Source organism: Cucurbita pepo, chromosome LG18 (assembly GCF_002806865.2).
Source record: "Cucurbita pepo subsp. pepo cultivar mu-cu-16 chromosome LG18, ASM280686v2, whole genome shotgun sequence".
NCBI classification, from domain to species: Eukaryota; Viridiplantae; Streptophyta; class Magnoliopsida; order Cucurbitales; family Cucurbitaceae; genus Cucurbita; species Cucurbita pepo.
This window is the reverse complement of record NC_036655.1, coordinates 7,825,794-7,847,152: the sequence shown is the minus strand read 5'-3', so window position 1 is coordinate 7,847,152 and position 21,359 is coordinate 7,825,794. Positions and strand designations below refer to the sequence as shown.

Sequence of the window (21,359 nt, the reverse complement as noted above, 5' to 3'; positions counted from 1 at the left end):
AAATAATAAAAATTATTCTTAATACAATATTATATTTTAAAAACAATCATTAAATTTTAAAACTAACGTTAATATTCTTTACCTTTATAAAAAGAATTAAGGACGTTAGTATATGAATTTATTGACAAAAAATTTGTATTGCCCTTCGTAAGTTATCTCTAATTTATAATGTTATTCTTGAAAGTTTAGGAATATTTTTTTAAAGGTGGTACAATGGGTATCAGGCCTTTTTTGAATTAAAACAAAAAAATAAAAATAAAAATAAAAATAAAAATAAAGATGCTTTTTGAAGTTTTTAAATTTTAATTTTTTTAAGATAAATATTTTAAAAATACTCTAAAAAGCAATAGGAATATTTTTTATACTAAAATGTAATTTTTAAATTTAAAGGTATTTTCATTAATTTAGTCTAAAAGCGATAATTAATTTTTTAAAAATAATAATAATAATAATAATTTTGCAAATGTACACCTAGATATGAGATTATATTAAATTAATTTTTTTATAATGGGTTCATTACACGAGAATCTTCCTCTAATAAATATATGTTTGGTATTGCTTTAATAGAGATATATATAATTTAATGGGTTATATCTGAGAAGATTTCTTGTCTTCGAAATTATCGTATGCTTATACTTATTTTCCATTATGTCCACATAATAGAGTTTTATTAATGAAACTATAGTATTTATTGTTAATTATTTGATTTTTATTTTTTTAGTTATACGCAAACATTTCCATATATTTGACTTTCTAGTCAATAACGTACGGTTAAATTACGTGTAGTAAAAATAATTAACCATTTCCCAGCATCTTTTAATTATATGTAAACTATGCTGGTTGGGCGCGACTCCCCATCTCTACCTTCGCTGGCCTTCTTCTTTGCAACAGTTCATCTTCTATCCTGCTTAAGAAATGGCGGTACGTCTCAGTCTCACTCCACGCCACCCACTTCTCCCCACTACTTCTCCAATTCCACCCAGAGCTACTCGATTCCGCAGATTTGCAGTTCAGAATTCCGTCTCCGGCTCCGATGAATCGCGCAAGGTACTATGCTTCCACTCATTATCTACCATTTCTAGTTCGCGTCTGCCTCACATTGCCTTTCGAGAGACCTATTTTCCCTGAGAATACGATGGTGAAGTTTTGTATGATTGGATTCAAATTACGCCTTCGAACTTCTTTATGTTTGTGTCCGTGATTTGATGAATTTTGTGTCTGCCATCGTCTTCTTGTCACGAGGTTGCCTTAGAATTTAGCTGTAATGCGGTGCGAAAATTCTAGCATGCGAGCGTCTATCCCTTATCTGAGGAGAATTGTGTTTACTTTCTGTCAATCGTTTAATATGTGTAACTGGCAGTTGTTTGAAGATTGTGCGGCTTTACGTCTGATTGACTGGGTTGCCTATATGTTTATACGTATATGATGATGAACTCGATAGTTTATGGTCCATGTTTTCAAGTGTTGCAGCTCGTGTTGGAAGTGAAGGAGAAACTCGAAAGAGAACATTCTAGTCTTCCTCTTGGTCGGAATGGACGGGACGATGAAGAGATGATCCTCTGGTTTCTGAAGGATCGAAAGTATTCTGTTGAAGATGCGGTTGCAAAATTAACGAAAGCAATTGTATACTCTTGAAACCTCACTTTTTTATTGTTGCATGTCTCTTGTTCAAGTGGCGTTACCAAAGCTGAATTTGCTGTATTAGTTGTTTTTCAAAATAAGACTAAGATAAAAGTATTAGAAAAACGGGTTCCATCTCAAAACCAATTCACTATAAGAGAAGTAACTCATGCATCTTACAAAGATAGTGAGGTTTCTTCATTTATGTGATCTTCACCAAAAAGTTTTGCATGGTTTATACTGAAATTTTAGTGAACGTTAGGAATGATATTGCCATGGAAGGCGTTGCATAATTACATGCATTTCATTGTCCCTTTGTCTCAAACAGAACTGGCGTCAGGAATTTGGAGTAGATGAACTGACTGAAAATTCAGTAAAGGGAATGGCTGAAACTGGGAAGGCATTCGTCCATGAGTTTCTTGATGTCAATCTCCGGCCGGTACTCATAGTTGTGGCTTCCAAGCATTTACCTGCAGTAAGTTACCTATTTATATTTGACAAATTTTCTTGGTTTGAGTCAATTAGCCAATCCCACCATTGTCCATAGGTCACTTTCAGTACAATTGTCTTCCTTTGTGATTGAGATTTACTCCTTTGTCATTGTAATTTGAAAGCTTATGCATTGTCTTGCAACTGAGAGAAACTCTGTTTTCTTATTGATCAAGAAGAAATCTCTCAGACATGTACAAATAAATTGAAAGAAATTTGCATAACAGCTGTAACTAAAATTCTTAGACAGCCGGAACTAATTTCAGTAAATTACAAAATTACAAAGGTAAATATCTAATAAACTGGCCATGAATCAATGATGCACCTATTCCACGAATGGTGAAGTTTGACATTATGACGTGGACTTTGACCTCTGTCCTTCCTCAGTGAACACTTGTTCTTATTTTTATTGTAAAATTATGTTTTTGTGTATAATCTTATTTGAATTTACTCTCTTAACATGAATTTTGACTTTCCTAATAACTTGACCGCAGGTCCATGATCCTGTTGAGGACGAGAAACTGTGTGTGTTCTATGTAGAGAAGGCACTGAGCAAGCTTCCACCTGGAAAAGAAGAAATACTTGGAATAATTGATCTGCGAGGATTTAGTATTGAGAATGCAGATCTTAAGTTCTTGACATTTTTGGTAATTTTACAAGCTGAAAATTTTCATTCTGAATTAGTGGGAACTCAGAAAGAATATTTGCAAGTTTGTGATGCGATTCATATCTTAACCACTTGGTACTAGCCGAACTAATGATCTGTACACAATTTACACTTTTTAGCATCACAAGTTTTTGCTCACTTTACCAGGAAGAAGCTCTTGCTAAAATAGTTGTGCTAGTCAATCATTGATTTTAAGACATGAAAATTATATTGCATTTTACTTTTCCACAAGACAACAACTAGTTGGTATGCGTACCAGAGTGCTAGCCTGCAGCTGCAAGGATGCTTCATTTAGTAATTAGCACTATAACTTAATTCATAGTGTGGAAAATGGGATTTTCTTCCCCCCATTCCCTTTTCCCCTTAGGGAGCCCTCTATGTTTTCAGTTTCTGGTGGGTTAGGTGTTTGGACGGGGCCAAGAGATTTTGTGTTTTGATGGCTTCTATGTCATTTGTCAGTTGTTCTTTCTGATCTCTTTGTGCTCTTTTTTTTCTGGCAGTTTGATGTGTTCTACTCCTACTATCCGAAACGGCTAGGTCAAGTCCTCTTTGTGGAAGCTCCATCTGTGTTCAGACCACTATGGCAACTTACCAAGCCATTATTAAAATCATATGCCTCTCTGGTATGCATTTCCATTTCTAAACTGCAGATTCAGCTCTAGCCATAAATCTAGATTAATAAATATATTGGATGCAAAGTTGATCACTAATCTCCCTGTTCAATTCAAATTATAGATTCCTTCACTTGCATGTGGAGTTTGCTTTTCTTCTTTTGATTGTCAATGAAGAAATCTTGCATTTTCAAGTTTACTCCATCCGGCCACCAACCCTACACATCCTGAAGATGTTTCACCATTTTAGAAAACTACACATTAGGATTTGGTCACTTAAATTTTATTGAGCTGTTTGGAGTTGTTGCCTTCAGGCCCTTCCCTACATCCTATTTCTAATAGTTTCTGTAATCTTTTTCCTTTTTGAAGGCGAGATTTTGTTCCGTAGATACAGTCAGAAAGGAATACTTTACTGAAGCTACACTGCCTGCCATCTTTAGAAACTGAGGAATTTTGTCACTCTCGACAAACAGGTCCGAATTAGGTAGTATCAAGTCAGATGCTTACTGTAAAGATTATAAAATTCCACCTGTTCATAACAAGAAGAAGATTCTTTTAAATACATTTGATATTCACTTTGCTAATTGTTGGGGTTACATTTCTCCAGAGATGAAGGTCAATTAACGCTAATAGGCCCATGCAACTAATAAATTTCTGAGTTCAATATCGTTCCTCATGATTCTCAGAAATCTGATTGAAAACTAAAATGTATATTGGTATCTAATTTGGAATAGAGTTTACTTATTGACAATAGGAATTTTGCATATTCAGGTCCTTTGCTTGCTGCTTCTGCAATATGGTGGGGACGATCTGCTGAAGCAAATATTTCATACGAATGAAATTCTCCCCCCTCAAGTTCTATGTTCTGATTCGATACATGACGGGGAATTCAGAGATTTTCAAGTATGGGTTCAAAACTGGAGTATGGAGGTAAGCGATCCCACCTAAAGGAAGTTCAAACACGTAAATTTTTATTCTTGTATCATGTTAAATTGTCACCAAGTGTACTTGATTTTTTTGAGTAAAGAAAATAATCACATTTGCGTGCTCCCTCTAATTATCTAGATTTGTCCATTTGCAATTTTGTAAGGCTTCCCACATTGGCTAGATAAAGATAGATAAGGAAATTGTGGATACGGACAATAATTTTCATTGGCATGTGACCTTTTGGTGAAATTAAAAAGAGAAGTCATCAGCCCTTATGTTCAAATAGACAATGTTGCACAGTGGAGGATAGGTTTGTTGGGTATGGAGTCTACTGCATATTTATTAGCTTACTCAATGATTATATATGGTAGATTTATGTATAGTATACGGTAAAACTATATATAGTAAACTAAACCATATATATTCTTAGGGCAATGTTTTGAGAAAGTACTCTATGTATTCTCGGACATATTTTAAATCAATATAAATTGCTAGCTAATATTCCTCTTTGCATTTTCTCTCTTCTGTTTTTGTATTCATCTAGATCGATTGTGCATTGTTGTGCGATCCTAACAATGTTATCCCTTGACATTCATCTTATGTTATATGATAATATATCTACCTTTTTCCTAAAGGAACGTATTTGGATTCTCATCTTACATTAGTAGACTCCACAAAACAAAACCGAAAGATAATGGCAATCGCCACAAATTAACCTACTTGAACCTCTCTTCCATTTGTGTCAAAGTGGTATGAAGATGAAGACTTACCCTATTTTTCCTTATTAATTTCCCTTATTGTCATTGTGAACTTTGGTCTCGAATAATAGCAGTTAAAAGTGATTGATGCAGGACATCCATCCAAACCAAAAGCACCAAATAGAAAGAAAACAACATTTAGAGAAGTGACTCCCCAGCCTCAGCTTTGCTTGTTTTTTAGATAAAGCCTCCAAAATATTCACGGTACAATAGATTATAAGCAAACGGAAAACAATTGACATAAACATAAGATAGAGACATTTACTGGAAAAGGGAAAGTTCATATACTCAAACTTTTGCCTGCTTATATGAATGTGATGTTCCACGTTGGTTATGGAGGAGAACAAAACACCATTTATAAGGGTGTGGAAACCTTCCCCTAGTAGACCTGTTTTAAAGCTTTGAGGGGAAGTCCGAAAGGGAGCCCAAAGAAGACAATATCTGCTAGTGGTGGATCTGGGCCATTACAAATGGATACTAGAGCCAGACATCGGACTATGTGTCAGTGAGGAGGCTATTCCCTGAAGGGGGTTGACACGAGGCGGTGTGCCAGTAAGGACGTTGGCCCCAAAGGGGGNGGGGGGGGGGGGGGGGGGGATTTGGTGGCGGTCCCACATCTATTGGAGAATGAAACGAGTGTCAGCGAGGACGCTAGGCTCCGAAGAGGAATGGATTGTGATGTCGCACATTGGTTGGGGAGGAGAACAAAATACCATTTATAAGGGTGTGGAAACCTTCCCCTAGCCGTTTTAAAGCTTTGAGGGGAAGTTCGAAAGGGAAAGGCCAAATAGGACAAATAGGACAAATAGGACAAGATCTGCTAGCGGGGGATTTGGGATGTTACAATGAACCCGGGTAGTTGATTTTGTCACTTCATTTTTTTTAGAACCACATTGGGTAGTTGATTTTGTCGCTTCATTTTTTTAGGGAAATTTGTCATTTGATTTATTGTTCTTAAATGCCTTGCATTAATGTTTGATTTTCAATTTCATTAATTACATTAAGAATGGGTGATCTGCCATTTCTAAAAGGAAATTATGATGAAAAGCCTATGAATATCTTTTTTTTTCCTAAAATAAATGAGATGACAATATATGATCGAATAGAATTGGTTGTCTAATGCAATTTCATTAGTTTGCTTATTTTGCCTAAGCACTTTGGTATTGCAACCTCATATAAGTTGTAATATTTAATCCAACGATTTTCTACTTGAATTTTCTTACAGGTGTGGCCACAAAAAGTGGATAAGGACGTTAAGTAGTTTATGTTCTATCAATTCCTACTTTAGTAGTATGAATCACGTGATGTTGGTATGATTTTTCTCTAACCATGACTTTAAATTATAATTACAAGTGTCGGTACGTAGCAAATAATAGATTTACACGTTGAAGTTGCATAGTTCGGAGATGGAATATATCTCAATTGCTTTTAAGTCATATGGTTTAATTCTCATATTTTAATATACGTAAATATGAGTTTATATATAAACACACATATACATAATTTTGGTGGGCAAGCACTCTCGCATATTGACAAGTTATTGAATGTTTAATTTTTCATATTACAATAGTGTTGTATCGGTGAAAGATTTAAATCTTGAAATGTCGAGGTAATTATGTCTTAACCATCGAGCCATACTAAAGTTAGCTTCTTTACAAATGTACAATCATGTCTCGATGGTAAGATCATATCTCGATACTAAGAGATTTAAACCAATGAATATGTACGCTAAAAAATTAGTGCCTTAAACTATGCTCGAGTTAAGAATATTGAAATCAGCAAATAAACAAATTTCAAAACTACTTTATGATACGTCTTCATCGAAGTACAATTTCATTAGGCGAAAAATGAATGAATCCAACGTATTTGCATTTAAAAAAATAATTAAATCAATTAGGATATTAGCTTTTAAAACATTGAAATCTGAACAAATTTGGATAACTATACTCTGAAAGAAAATAAATAAGACATCTCACAGTAAAATTAAAGTTTATCTGAAAAAGAAAAAGAAAAAGAAAGAAAAAAACTGTGAAACGCCCAAATGGGAAAGTAATTTTTGTACAGTTTATCATCTGATGATAATAAATTATAGGAATTATTAATTTCTAATATTATGAATTTATCACAGGCACGGCAAAGGCAAAAACATAAACACCTCGTCGTCCATCCTCCAACACCTCCGCTGCTATCTTCCTTTCCGCCTGTTCATTCCATATATTTTCGCTCCGATCGCAGGCCTATCACTCTCGAGTTCGCGTTTCTTATTTCCCGAGATCTCCTTGCCGGAACCCCCATCGCGATCTCCGACCGATTCTGAGGTTCCGATTTCTTGTTTTCTTATCCCTTCCGTTTTTCTCTTCCATTTCTGAAATATCAACCAGCTCCTTCAGCCCCATTCTTCCCTAGGTTTTGCACGGAGCATTTGAAGCCTATTTCATTTCAGGCAAGTTGTTCTACGCAAATTTCATCATAAAATCGTCCTAGCAAATTTCGCGCGTTTAATTTTTGGGAAAGGGAAAACTAGTGAGACATAAGAAATGGATGAAGTATGGATGCTGATGAAATTTTCGTATCTGTATATTTAGCTATTTTTCTTTTCCTGGATTCTAATCACGTTTAATTAATTAGCAAACTACTTGAGGCACTAGGGGTTTGCATAGTTGTTTGAAGTGTCGAAGCCGGACCAGTATAGGTTCTATTACTTAGTTATATTTCTCGTATTGCCTGTTAAATTTTCTCTATCGAGTTTTTAATTGTTTTGCACTTGCGTAGCCATGATTACATTTATATATATATATATATATATATTTTCCATTTCGGTTTGAGTTCACCGGATAATAGAGCATGTTTAAATCGCGTCAGTGAGAACGGTTTTGAATCGTTGTCAATAGAGTATTGGTACGGACAGATTGTTTTTTCTGGGAATCAGAACGTATGAAGTTTTAGATTGCAACAATGAATTTGAATTTGATGCAAAGAGGAGCTTCCAAATTTTTTTGTCTTGGGCTATAGGATTTTAACCAATCTAGAGCTGAGAGAAAATGTGTGTGTGTGTGTGAGAGAGAGAGAGAGAGAGCTCAAGACGATGGTGCACAGCTTGAGCCAGTTGGATACAGCAGCTAATTTTTGGATTTTTTATTTTTATTTTTATTTTTAATTTTTGTTGTTGTTGTTGATGTTGTTGTCATGAATCTAAAAGAATGATTGTTTAGTGATGGGAAGTCCTTTAAGCTGAATCTCCTACGCATTGATCTTGGATTCCCGAACCTAATCAACTGAGTGACCTATTACACAATAATTGCAGAGCAAGAGTAGAATTGTTCTGAAGAATCAAGCAATCGTGCATTGAGAAGTAATTGATGGATTAGTTTGGAAATGTAAAGATTCAATTTGGATATTGATTTAAACTTCAGAATGTAAAATGATGGCTACCACCAATATGAAAGGACCGATTTTTAGAATGCATAATTCAATGGCGCTGATTACTTACTTGATTATCTTGCATATTGTGGATTCTAGTATAGAAATATAAGAAATTACAAATGATCCGTGATGGTTCTCCATCTTAAGGTGGTTCAAAAGCAGAACGGAACTTTGTTGTTCTGTTTATGGATGAGTCCATTTGGGCTAGGCGATTGATCTTAACACTTGGATCGCTTTATTGATGAATATGGATAAATAAAATGTACATGTAAATTTCCACTGTATATCGTATAATTAATGTTCATAATTATTTGGAATCGTATTGATGGCATTTTCCCTCAGGTTGTAATAAATTTGGTTGAATGACCTTGCTACAACTGTTGAATCATGACGTCAAGTATGTTGAGTGGAGAAAGAAGGTACTGCATTGCTTTCCTGCTGTATTACTGCAACTTGCAGTGTTGATTTTTATTCATTTGGATTCATGGAATTCTAGTTTTCATCTCTTCTTTTTTGCTTTTAAGTGTGACCATCATATGCATTCAGTAATTAGATTCTGTTTGGGTGAGCAACTGCATTAAGCATGGATGATAGATAGAGGTTTTCTGAAATCCCCTGAATTACCTACTGACATTGTTTGCTGTAACTTGTATCAATGCCTTGAATGAATATGTAGTAATAGCACCAAACGTTTTTCCTATTCCCACAATTGTTGAGACATTTTTTCCCCGCAACCGTATGATTATTTTTTAAAATAAACAACATAGTAGATTACAGCTAAAGATTGGATTCAACCTATTCATTAACAAAATAGGAGACTTGCAAGTCTCTTCATAAATCAATGAAAAGTTAACTCTGTTTCTTGTTAAGAAAAAAGAGGAAATAATATCACTGAAATATTGTACAGGGAAGGAATGTCTAGGGGTCAAACCCTATCAATGCTAGGGTAGCTATAGAAAGGTTTTCCAGCTACCCAAATTAAATGCATAGGGTTTTTTTTTTTTACTATAAAAAAAGTTGTCGTTAGAACCTCAAATATAGGCATAAAATAATATTACTCCTATTCTCTTAAAGAATAGTGTAAATAGCATTCCACCTTGGAGTGATCATCTGTCTTTAGCAAGAAAGGAAAAAGAGGTTTGAACAAGGAACTCTTCAATGAAAGGGCAAGAGAATGGGAGGAAACCTTTTGGTTTAGCTAAGTTCCTCCGAACTATGGTATGTAGTGTGTTAATGGTGTCTGAAAGAAAACGTATCTTTAAATCGTTATCTACTTTTTGGTAGCTTATTATCCTACAGAATAGACACGATTATGGTGATTGGAAGGGGTTGGCATTCTCCATATAAAGGAAATTCTCCTAAAATCTCCTCAGGAAGCTTTATACCTTTTATCTATTGGCAAGTCAGATAAACGCTGAAATAAATGCAAAGTTTACTCCGCAAAAAGATGTGAATTAGCAATGAAGAATACTCCACTGAAGTTTGAAGGCAGAAGTCAAGTGGTAGAGTTTGTTGTTTGATTGCTCTTTTTGTAGGAAAATTGTTGGTGTAACAGAATTTGTCCTAGAAATAAAAATGGAATTGGTACTGGATTTTTAAACATGTTTGCTTTGTATTGAAAAAAGGTAATTATCTGATGTAGCCTAAAGTGAGTCCTTCAAACATCGTATTGTTTCCACACTTGGCAGGTGGACATCAGCCAGACGAGGTGGGATGACTGTTTTAGGAAAGGTTGCTGTTCCAAAACCTATAAACTTACCCAGTCAAAGGTATTTGCTTTGTTGATCAATTATCATCGTTGTGTTCTGTCATCTCAGTGTTGTCATCGACTTATTGCTATTAGATATGAATATTCCTATTCAACCTAGTAAACTGCTTTCTCTTTGAAACTATGTATTATGCCTCCTATTTCAGGTTAGAAAATCATGGTTTGGACCCAAATGTGGAAATTGTACCCAAGTGAGTATGCAATTATTTATTTGGCCACTACTCTCTGTTTCTGGCTTTTTCACGTGTTTTTATCGAGTTTTAGCTAACTCATTCTATCACAAACCTTTTTATGTGTTTCCTGGTTGATTGTCTGCTTGATTGAATTGTGTCTATTTCCCCGCACTTGATAGGGGTACCCTCAGTTGGGGCAATAAATCAACTTCATCTGCAACAAATGCTTGGGGCTCCTCATCTGGTTCTCCAAATACAGACAGTGCTTCTGGTTCACCAAGCCATCTCTGTGGTCGCCCTTCATCTGCTGGAGGTGGCACTCGTCCATCAACGGCTGGTAGTGACAGGTCCCATGAACCTCATGCTAATGCATGGGGTCCGAGTTCTAGACCATCATCTGCCTCTGGGCCTGTGACGTTAAGTCATGCATCACTCGCATCCTTGCGCCCCCACAGTGCTGAAACTAAATCTAGTAGCTCACAATTGTCACGATTTGCAGAGACTTCTGAAAATCCAGTGGCTTGGAATTCTGCTGTGACTATAGAGAAAGTGGTATGATGCTTGCAGCCTGTGTATTTATCTTAATTGTATACATTTTCCCAATTATGTAATCTTTCCTTAAAAATAAAAAAAATAAAAAAACAACTTTTATTAAGATAAATGATAGGACGATAAAACCTATGAAAACAAAGGCCTGAGCAACAAAGGGGACAAAAACACACCCTTACTGAAAAGAGCTTCTGCTGTCTATAATTAAGAAAAAAGGATATTTACAATTTTTTTGAAGGATTGACCCTATGAGAGATGTATGAAAAGGTCCCCCTTTCTTCGTGGTTAACCCTAGGGGTAAAGAAATAGCTTGTCTTAATATGTGGCCCAGATCCTAATTTATTTTTATATATTAGTGGCCTAGATGTATGCTACCAGAAGATGGGTTTGGTGGATAACTGTTTTAGATAGGTGGTTTAGACACTACCCAATGTGGTCAAACTTGTCAATCCTTGGGAGCAAGTTATTGTCAACTGTTTTTCCTTCTAGTTTACTTTTCGTATTACAGCTTGGTCTGAAAATATCTCATCCATAAATTTATATGTACATGTAGGGAGCGATGCCATGTAAGAGGGATGGGTTTTCTTTGACATCAGGAGATTTTCCTTCGCTGGGTTCTGAGAAAGAATGTGTAGGAAAGGATGCTGAGTCACGAGGTTCATGTTTATGTGTTACTTGAACTCAGTTTATTTTACCATTGTATTACATCTTGTATTTGTGAACTTGTTTGGTGCTCAATCTGGGCTTGGTCCACGTTAAATTAATGCTAGCTCATTTAGATTTAAGTATTAAAGGGATGCATCTTAATTCCTTTCAGGCCACAAATTTCTTAACTTGTTACCTTTAATACCAATTCTTATCAGTTTGAAAAAACCTTAAGGAATTTAGAGTTTTTGAAGTATCCATTGCATAGAGTTTGATCCTTTTCTCTTGTATCTTTAGTTAATCAGCTTGATGTCGTTTTGAGTTACACCAGGCATGTGTAAATTCACTCCATATTTTGTGATTATAGCCTTACATCTCTTATAGCTCAGTGATTCCGTCTTTTGTAATTTCATACCATCTATGAAATGAAGGCTCCATGTCATTAAAAAAAGAGTTACACTATGCATATGTCAATGGCTGTTCAAATATTATGATATGAACCAAGAGACATCAATCATACAATATACTTCAATGAAGATGTGAAGAAAAGGTTGTCAAAATTATCAAAAGATGTTTCAATTCATGCTACATTGAAGAAGAATGAAGTTTGATTGTTGTAAATTTTGGGTGGGTTACAATTTAGAGTAATTTAGAGTTATTGTATTTTAAGACTTTTTATTTAATTTCGGTTACATTTACATAATGTAGAGAATATTGAAGTATATTGTATGATTGATGTCTCTTGGTTCATATCATATTATGTCACCTTATTGCAGAGAAGTTCATGATACGATGTCTATTGTAGTATTAGTGGATATTATTATGATTCTCTTGTTTGTTCCTATGGCTAGTCAAGAATAGTTCTCTCTTTGGTTCTCATCATGTTAACAAATAATGCCTTTTTTAGTTTTTTCTATATTTATTTGTTAAATTAAAGTAAGCACATTCCGTTACCTACTAGTGACGAAGGGGCATCTCTTGAAAATGACATGAATTTCCCGTTTCACAGATACTAGGTCTAGTGAAGGAGCTACAATGAAAGAGAGGACTGGAACTTCGGCAATCGGTATGTGGTATTTTTTTCTAAATCAGGATGTTGCAATGTCGTGCCTCCTGCCTATTCCGTAAGTAAATTCTGCCCTTTTATCATATAGTATAGCTGCTTACTTGGACTGTCTTAAAACTTCAGATGACCCTAAAAATGTGACTACAAATGTTGAAAGTGCTAATTCGTGGAGAAGTGATAATCTTCCGCACAACGATGATGGGCCTAGGCCCAGTGTAGAGAAATGGCTGGGGCATCCCCAACCTTACCCTGGTGCAAATATTCCTCCCCCACATTATGATGCTTGGCATGGTTCTCCAGTAAATAATCCTCAAGGTGGTGTATGGTATAGGGGTCCTCCACAAGGAGGTCCTCCATATAGAACTCCAGTTGCTCCTGGTAATTTTCCCATGGACCCATTTCTGTATTATCCTCCACATATTCCCTCAGGCGGTCTTCCCAATCCCCAGCCTTCTCATGGAACTGGACCCAGGGGACATCATACTAAAACTGGAGATATGTATAGACCTCCTATGCATGATGGTTTTATTCATCCAGGCATGCCAATTAGACCTGGATTTTACCCAGTTCCAGTTACCTATGAGGGATATTTCCGTCCTCCCATGGGCTACTGCAATTCAAGCGATAGAGATGCTCCATTTATGGGAATGTCTGCTGGACCTGCTGGCCCTGCTGTTTATAACAGGTACTTGGGCCAAGGCCAAATTGCATCTGAGCCTGCAAGTTCCCATCTGGTTCCAGAACAAGTAGAAGCTGGTCTTCCTTGTGATAATCAAGGACCATACAAGGTTCTTTTGAAGCAGCAGGGAAACTTAAATAGTAAGAACGAAGAAGAAAATAGGATAATCTCAACAACCACTAATCAGTTGATTGTTGAGAAGGATGACCAACAGAGGATGACTCCATGGGAGAATGACTGGGATCATAAAAAAGAAGTTGATTTGAGGAGAACGTTGGAGGTGGCACCGTATTCTCAGGCTTCTGCCAACCAAGAAACTCAATTTGCTGAAAGTATGAAAGCCAAGTCTCATGGAAACGAGAAGATTGGTGATGGTTTGCAAGAAAAATCGGCTGCTGCTGCTGCTGGTTTCTCTGAAGTTCCCAAACCACTGGCAACTGCCACAAAAGATTCAAGTCTGATTCAGAAGATAGAAGGATTAAATGCCAAAGCCCGAGCTTCTGATGTGCGACATGATGTTTCACCTATTTGCAGGAGGGAGGAGCCAAATGAGCTTCAATTTAATGATACACACTCTGATCATGTTATTGCCCAAGAAGCTAGTGCAAGTGCTGTTTTTCCTGAAAATAGGGATTTTAATGAAGTCATAGACCCAGGCTCCAGTGAATTAAGTTTGTCCACTGTAGATAGGAATGTTAAATTATACGGTGGAGCACATGTCCACAGGTTTGCCCTAGTCCTGCTTGATTAAAATTGTTGGAAGATCTTGAGCAAATTTATTCTTTCTTCAAATCTGCAGGAGGCCTAATCGTGGAATGCAAGGGAGAAGTGATCATCATGGCAGAGCAAAAGTCAATACACGGGAGGTTGATGGGTGGCATAAAAGACCTCTGTTGGACTCCCCAGGCATGATGGCAACTCCCAACCAGGAAAGTTCTGTGCTTGCAAGAGACGACAATGCTATAGGCGCTATTAATAAGGCTGAGTCATTTTCTTCAGATAGCCATGGAGATGTACCTACTCCATCCATGGGTGATTCAAAAGATACTCAAGCTCAGGTATATGTTTAATTTATGTGGTTGCTAGTTCTTCTGTGTACTTTCTTTTTTCTAAAAACAATCGTTCTGTTTTATTTTGATCAGCGCACAAAGATGAGAGAGCTAGCAAAGCAACGCACCAGACAATTGCAGGAGGAAGAGGAGGAAAGGACTAGAAAACAGAGGGCCAGGGCCCTGGCAAAACTTGAAGAATTGAACAGGCGTACAATAGCAGGGGAGGGTCCGAACCAGTGGTCTGAAAATGTTTCTAATGATGCCATAAGAAATAAGATACAAGAACCTCAAAATCTTGATGACCCAAGCACGCGTGGTAGTACTATATCTGGAGAGTATACCACAGTTTCTGATCCACACGTGGTTGCTAACAATAGTGAGTCAACTATGGGCACTAATAAAAATTCTCCCATTTTATCAGGAGATGCCCAATCGATGAAACCAAGTAGTGGCAGTAAGGAACAGGTTGTGGCACATAATCAATTGAGAACTTTGGAGCTGGAGGCAAGCATTAATGATGCAGTCCAAAAGAAGAATGCTTCGGAGGTAAATGGGGGCGGTGCATCCTTGAAGCACAAGCGTACAGGAAATAAACAAAAACCAAATATTCCATCTGAAAAGACTGAAAAGATTCCCCACTTAATTAAGGATTCAAAAGTTCAGACAGTTGTTGCTGACATTTCAGTTGTAGACGAGTCGAGTGCTATCATTACAGAACCTGTTGCTGAACATTCCACCCATGCAAGAAAGAAAAATAACAAGAGTGGGAAGAGCAGGCACAAAGTGGAAGAGACCTCGATATCTGCAGCATCACCTCAAATTTCAAAAGAGGCAAATCTTACAACGGAATATGATAAACCAAAGGCTTCTCAATCGGTAATGGATCCACCTTCAGATCCACAACCGCCAATTAATGGAGATGAAAATCAGTCCAGAGAGCAGCTACCTCTGTTACCAGTTGTAGAAACTCTTGGCAAAGGTAACGGTCAGTGGAAGTCTCAGCATTCTCGCAGGATGCCAAGAAATGCTCAAAATAGACCAGGAGAAAAGATCCATGGGAGTGATTCTGTTATCTGGGCCCCTGTGCGATCTCTCAACAAATGTGAGATTACGGATGAAACTCTTCATAAAAATGAAGCTGGGGCTGTTACTTCATCTGTAAAGATTGATAATCAAGTGCAGAGTATGCCAAAGAACAAGCGAGCTGAAAGAGAGATATATGTACCGAAGCCAGTAGTCAAGGAAATGGCACAGCAAGGAACCATCCATCAAGATATTTTCCCCATGAACCAGGCGCAAGATGATAATAAGGCAGATTCTAGTTCCAAAAGTTCTGATAATACTCGACCTGCTGGTGCTGTTTCTGGCAATGTGGGATTTTCCACAGATCACAGAAACGGGGATGGTAGGCACCATAAACAAAGCAAGGCACATGCATCGTGGCGCCAACGGGGAGCCACAGAATATGGGCAAGGCTTACAAGACCAATCATCTTATGTTTCAAATGCTGCTGGTAGTTTTGTTCAAAAATCAACTGAATATCAAGTACCTGAGAAGGCTACTGGAAGCACCATCAATGAGTTTACGAGCCACGTTGATGAGTGGGATCCACCCGATGGATGGAACGATCCCAACTACTCAGCCTCTATCCCAGCTGTCACTGCAGCTGTTGGGAGAGACCAGGGGGTGACAAGCAGGGGAAAACGGTCCCAATTTAAGGGGCACAAGGGTGTAGGGAACAATTTTGATTTGAATGAAAAGAAACTTAGAAGTGGAGACAATGAAAAAAATTCTTCCCAATCCTCAGTGCTCGGGGCAGATCAAAAAGATGTATTTGCTGCTGCCAAAGAAAATCGGGGTGTTGGGGAGCGTTCAACATCTCATTGGCAACCCAAATCCCGGATGGTTCAGCCCCACAATCATCAAAATAGCAAGCCTAGTGATGATCAAAATGTTGAAGCTGAAGCTGGACAGACTAATAAAATGGGATCTAGGCCATTTTCACATGCCACAAAAACGAGTGATGATGTGGCCCAAAATCAGTCCGATAGGTTTACTGGTGCAAGAACCATCATGGAAGAAGGACCAGATGTTGGTCCTCATGGGGCCAGAGTAGAGAAGAAAATTTACTCCCGCAAAGATCGTCCTTACTCCCCAGTCGAAGGTCCTATCCATACCGTTGAGGTTGCTCCAGCAAATACAGATACCAGACGCGATCAACCGTTGCCTACATTTTATCATAAAGGCGGTGAGAACAATAACCGCTTTGGACGAGGGCCAGAATCTCGTCGGGAAAGGAATTCCTCTCAACATCATAAGCAGCAGCAGCATTATCCACCTGCTAATAGAGACAGGCAGAGACAAAATTTGCAGTACGAGTACCAACCAGTTGGGCCACATAATGGAAAGCCGAACATGGATAATAGACCTAAGGATACCACACAGCATTCAGGATCAAGGTACGTGGAGAGGGGCCAAGGTCAGTCCAGAAGAGATGGTGGGAACTTCCACAAGCAACAAGGTGGACCAGTTTGATTAGATGCCTATCATATTTAGCATAATTTGGAGATTCCAAATACATTCTCTTTATTTGACCTGCGCCACCCCAGTTTATATACATAGCAGGTCGATCGTCTAAGGATCAAGTCGTTAAGAAATATTACTTTTCCAGTTCGTTTTTAATGGATTTCCTTTTGGTGAAAAGTCTAATATTTTCTAAATCTGAACAGCTGATGGTGTGGAACTGAATCGAGCAGTGTAGTAGGAGCCAGATTTGACGGTGCAGGAGAGAACTGTTTTGGAGTTGGACGGAGGGTGCTCGAACTTTGTTTATTTTGTAGCTTACTCTCAAATGAACACTTGTATGAACTGTTTTGAAGTGTTTTTCCTTTTCTTTTTTTCCCACCTCCCCTCTCCTCTTTACCCTTTGTACCTATGACATTTCTTTGTTGAACGACCGAGGGAATGAATTAGAGAAGCGTTCTGATTCTTCGCTACTAACGATCTATCTTTTGACAGTTAGGCCACAATAGTTAACGAGAATGAATAAAGGTTAACATCACGTGAATGAAAGTTTAAAAACTCGTTAAATATATATATATATATATATATATATATATATATGTTTTTTTTTTAAGGTATCAAATATATATAAATCTCAATTTATTAAATATTTTTAAAATTTTAGAAAATGTTGTGTAATAAACTTTGTATTTGACCTAATTTAGAAGAAAGGAATTTATCCACACAAGGGAAAGAGAATGAAGGAGTCCCCATCGAGGATAGGCGACTAGAGATGGAAATAAGACGGTCAAAAATACATATTCTTCCATTCACCCGCCGTTTGAGGCTACCAATTCCAATAGACACACCGAAGGAGGCGGCTGCGCCTCTGTTGCTATATTGTTTTTCCCGTTTCCAAAACCCATTCTCCAAGAATCATCCAATTCTTCTACTTTCCCTTCATTTTGTTACTCTCTACAGGATTTTCGTCGTGCGTATTGATGAAATGTACTTCGAATTCAACGAGCTCTCATTGGACTTCATCGAAATGGTTTACTAGAGTCAGTACTGGAGTTGGGTGCTAATTCTTTCTCTTTCTCGGACATGTCTGTTAAATTTGCTTCTCTTTCTTGTTCGGTTCCTTCTCTATCTTCACCCTCTGGCGCCCGGAGAAGCTCACAGGTGCTTTTTGGTTCTCTATTCGCTTTCTCATGCGTTCATGCTTTCTCTGAAAATTAATTTGTTCTATAAATTCATGTTTCAACACTGCTGCCGTGGAGTATGAAAACTAGTTGGTACGCTGTGGGTTGAAATGTATTTCGAAGCGAACACAAACTAGGCTTAGAGAAAAAAGCTTTGGTAAATTCAATGAAGTAGTAAGCAAACACCAGATAGGCTTTGGATTGTGCACAGGCGGCCTCTGCTGATTTTGAATTAATTACGTATTGAGTGTTTGTCTACAATGATTTCTCATTCTGCGATCTTCATTGAGAGCCTTGCTATCTGTAGTAACCTTTTGCTTTGACGTCTACTGACTAGTAAGATGGTTCTAACATGATAATCTTTTGATATTGAAATTGTTGTTGTCTCTTTGTGCTATCTCATCTAAAAATGTTCATTATTTTCTTCAAGACATCATTTGATTTAATGGACTGTTCTTATTTTGATTTCCAGCTGGGCTTTTCGCAAGCGTTGTATGGCATTGGCAGCCAGCAACGTAGTTTCCAGAGGTTAACGTTTGCTAAGGGTAGGACTATCTTTTATTCATTATAACATGCAATTTACTATTTTACCTTGAACTTCAGGCTGTTTGTTTATATTCAAAATGGCTATAAAATGGGTTTATCTGGTTTCTATTTTCTAGACTTCTCATAACCACCATATCTATGGCTTACTTAGTGAGATTCCTATTGTGACTTATTTCCCAAAATGTCTATTTTGTTCAAATCCAATGCCGAATGTTGTTTTTTAAACTACTAAACATTATGTTCTTGGTTCGCTTTTGTAATTGTGGATAGCTGAATCGTTCAAGTTAATGTATGGATTGCTGAGAAGATTTCCGAGGAGGCAAAATGTTCTCTCTGCTATTTCAGAGGACCAGTCTCAATGCAGTGAGCAGGGTGAGCTAGAGCAGATAGATCAGCAACCCACTGATGAGGATATCTCCCTCGAAAACAACTCATTTTTACACTCTGATGAGTGTACTGGTGGGAAACCGGGTTTCATCTCGTTTTACAACCATTCTAAAGAAGGTTACCAGACTCGTTTGTCAAGCGTGCAAAGCAATCAACACAAATTCTTATGGTTTGTTGGTCCAGCTGTCCTCATAGCTTCGTTCATTTTCCCCTCGCTTTATCTACGGAAACTACTTTCAAATATTTTCGAGGACTCTCTGTTGACAGGTCAGTACAGTTTCTTATTTATATATACTAAGTAATATTGGCTGTGTGTATGCCCCTTATCAGCAAGGACAATGAAGGCCAAAGGAGACATTTTAGATTGACCATCTATATATGGCTTTTTATTGATATTGTGTAAAAGGGCCATTAAGTTCAGATGTTTTAAAAACCATTCATTCTTCAAGAACATTTAAGGCAAAGGATACTATAGTAGGCAGTGCTCTTAGATCTCTAAGGAGTTTTGTAATTTCTTTACAAGTTCCATGTTCTGTTAAATGTTTACTTTAGAGCCTTTGACTCTGTTGGAAATTTTTAGTGGCCATTTGAAATTCTCTATTGTAAACTGCGAACTATCTCCTGATTGCAGACTTCCTTATATTGTTCTTCACGGAAGCAATGTTCTATTGTGGCGTTGCGGTGTTTCTTTTTTTAATAGACCGTTCAAGAAGGCCTACTGAACCCGATACTGTGAGAAACAGTTATCAAACCCTGTCTAATCAATTTGGACAGCGGATCTCTTCTGTAGCTGCCTTAGCACTCAGTTTAATAATACCTATGGTCACTATGGGGTTAGTGTGGCCATGGACAGGCCCAGCAGCATCTGCCACACTTGCACCTTACCTTGTTGGCATTGTTGTCCAATTTGCATTTGAACAATACGCACGGCGCAAGGAATCGCCGTCATGGCCTGTTATTCCAATTGTCTTTCAAGTAAGAATGTTCATAGATTATCATTCTCCCTCTACATCTTTTGTTGCCTAGCACCTCCTTGCTGGATTTGCTTCATTTAGTTATTCTATGCAAAAATTTGTATATTAGTCTATCATTTCTGGTGACTATTTTCCTCTATGAATAATTTATATGCCCATCTTGTAGTACCTTATTCAATATCGTGGGGTTCGAACTGAAGAGTTGTTGTTAAACAGGTTTACAGATTGCATCAACTTAATAGAGCAGCTCAACTGGTGACAGCACTTTCATTTACCATAAAAGGAGCTGAAATGACTCCAAATAACTTGGCAATAAACAGCTCTCTGGGTACGCTGTTGAATGTTCTTCAATTTCTTGGGATCATCTGTATCTGGTCTCTCTCAAGCTTTCTTATGAGGTTTTTCCCGTCAAATGCTGCGACACTGCAGTAAAAGTGCAAAATAAGTTCTTAATAAATTGTGGATCGTATTTTTTTGTGCTCATCTTCTGCTACATTAGAATGTCCATTGGAACATATATTGCTCTCTAATAGCAAGCAGAAATGCTTTCATGGGAACTTGTGGATGATGATATGATAAGGAGAGAATGAAATATTGAAGAAGATGGTGATTGTTGCTGTAACTTTTCATACTCTGTCAATTCCTTTGAATGAATGTTGTAGCAGAGAGAGGACAACTTTTGGTGCCATCTTCTCTTCATTCAGGCCGCTGTTGGAATGTTCTACAAGACTTGATATTTATGGAACTGTTTTAGGAAATTTTTGGTTCTGAGGACAGAATTAGAGCTCTTATTGCTGGGTTCCATTAATATAGTAACTGTATCTGAATTACTTCTCTCAGGCATCTATCAGATTGTAGCTGCCTCTGTTACTTGTAAATGGAGCAAGTCTTTCCTTTCCTTTTCTTTTCTTTTTTGATTGAGCTGAGTTCAATTCTCATGGCCATAAAATTGTGATGAACTGTGATTTGATTGATTACATGTTTTTTATAAGTTTTTGAGAATACACAACTAATGGTTTCTTTAACTTATAAATAGTGATGAGGAATCCATTTAAGTTCTTCAAGTAGCTGTAGGTGGGACTGGAAGATCTTGATATTTTCATTTTTCGATGCTTCTTGGCATTGGTTGATTTTGTAGCTCAACAAGTCCTTCCTTATGGTTCTTCATATGATTCATTGTTTGTATTTCTCTTGTAGGGTTCTCCTCAATGTTTAGGGTTTTCCTCCATGTTTTTAAAATAGTCAAAGCATTTTCATTGTTCTCTTCCATTGATATTGGATCTCACAATTTACACACCATATCCGGTTCTTCCCCCTTCAA

At 37.3% G+C, this 21,359-nt stretch overlaps 3 protein-coding genes across 7 annotated transcripts; all 3 read left to right on the top strand.

The window, feature by feature from the left end:
- The first annotated feature begins 856 nt into the window (after positions 1-856).
- Positions 857-4,458, top strand: LOC111779656 (CRAL-TRIO domain-containing protein C3H8.02-like). Of its 3 annotated transcripts, none has more exons than XM_023659755.1 (7): positions 857-1,047; positions 1,471-1,623; positions 1,949-2,095; positions 2,604-2,756; positions 3,277-3,399; positions 3,757-3,860; positions 4,159-4,458. In XM_023659755.1, the coding sequence occupies exons 1-6, from the start codon at positions 916-918 to the stop codon at positions 3,832-3,834; spliced, it is 786 nt and encodes a 261-aa protein (XP_023515523.1). In that variant the 5' UTR covers positions 857-915; the 3' UTR covers positions 3,835-3,860; positions 4,159-4,458. The 3 variants fall into 3 exon arrangements, with proteins under 3 accessions (XP_023515523.1, XP_023515524.1, XP_023515525.1); XM_023659756.1 differs by having other exon boundaries at positions 3,757-3,871; XM_023659757.1 differs by having other exon boundaries at positions 1,042-1,623.
- A 2,742-nt stretch (positions 4,459-7,200) lies between these two features.
- Positions 7,201-17,423, top strand: LOC111779703 (protein MODIFIER OF SNC1 1-like). 2 transcript variants are annotated; one of them, XR_002812724.1, is made up of 11 exons: positions 7,201-7,515; positions 8,838-8,914; positions 10,184-10,264; positions 10,410-10,454; positions 10,616-10,988; positions 11,539-11,641; positions 12,640-12,696; positions 12,820-14,101; positions 14,175-14,433; positions 14,518-17,052; positions 17,157-17,423. XR_002812724.1 is itself a non-coding variant. In XM_023659822.1 (11 exons), exons 2-11 carry the CDS (start codon positions 8,883-8,885, stop codon positions 17,186-17,188), a joined length of 4,695 nt encoding a protein of 1,564 aa, XP_023515590.1. In that variant the 5' UTR covers positions 7,201-7,515; positions 8,838-8,882; the 3' UTR covers positions 17,189-17,423. The 2 variants fall into 2 exon arrangements, 1 of the variants encoding a protein (XP_023515590.1); XM_023659822.1 differs by having other exon boundaries at positions 14,518-16,948.
- Positions 17,424-17,699: 276 nt separating this feature from the next.
- Positions 17,700-21,102, top strand: LOC111780702. 2 transcript variants are annotated; one of them, XM_023661178.1, is made up of 6 exons: positions 17,700-18,111; positions 18,604-18,676; positions 18,948-19,331; positions 19,696-20,000; positions 20,816-20,845; positions 20,932-21,102. In XM_023661178.1, exons 1-5 carry the CDS (start codon positions 18,034-18,036, stop codon positions 20,819-20,821), a joined length of 846 nt encoding a protein of 281 aa, XP_023516946.1. In that variant the 5' UTR covers positions 17,700-18,033; the 3' UTR covers positions 20,822-20,845; positions 20,932-21,102. The 2 variants fall into 2 exon arrangements, with proteins under 2 accessions (XP_023516946.1, XP_023516945.1); XM_023661177.1 differs by having other exon boundaries at positions 17,706-18,111; positions 19,696-20,039; positions 20,255-21,102.
- Positions 21,103-21,359: the final 257 nt, after the last annotated feature.

Coding starts and splice junctions, on each gene's coding strand:
- LOC111779656 (XM_023659755.1), top strand. CDS start 916: ATGGCGGTACGTCTCAGTCTCACTCCACGCCACCCACTTCTCCCCACT. Junction 1,048..1,470: donor GCTCCGATGAATCGCGCAAG/GTACTATGCTTC, acceptor CAAGTGTTGCAG/CTCGTGTTGGAAGTGAAGGA. Junction 1,624..1,948: donor CAAAATTAACGAAAGCAATT/GTATACTCTTGA, acceptor TGTCTCAAACAG/AACTGGCGTCAGGAATTTGG.
- LOC111779703 (XM_023659822.1), top strand. CDS start 8,883: ATGACGTCAAGTATGTTGAGTGGAGAAAGAAG. Junction 14,434..14,517: donor CAAAAGATACTCAAGCTCAG/GTATATGTTTAA, acceptor TATTTTGATCAG/CGCACAAAGATGAGAGAGCT. Junction 16,949..17,156: donor GAACTTCCACAAGCAACAAG/GTGGACCAGTTT, acceptor AAATCTGAACAG/CTGATGGTGTGGAACTGAAT.
- LOC111780702 (XM_023661177.1), top strand. CDS start 18,034: ATGTCTGTTAAATTTGCTTCTCTTTCTTGTTCGGTTCCTTCTCTATCT. Junction 18,112..18,603: donor GCGCCCGGAGAAGCTCACAG/GTGCTTTTTGGT, acceptor TTTGATTTCCAG/CTGGGCTTTTCGCAAGCGTT. Junction 20,040..20,254: donor TTATTCCAATTGTCTTTCAA/GTAAGAATGTTC, acceptor GTTGTTAAACAG/GTTTACAGATTGCATCAACT.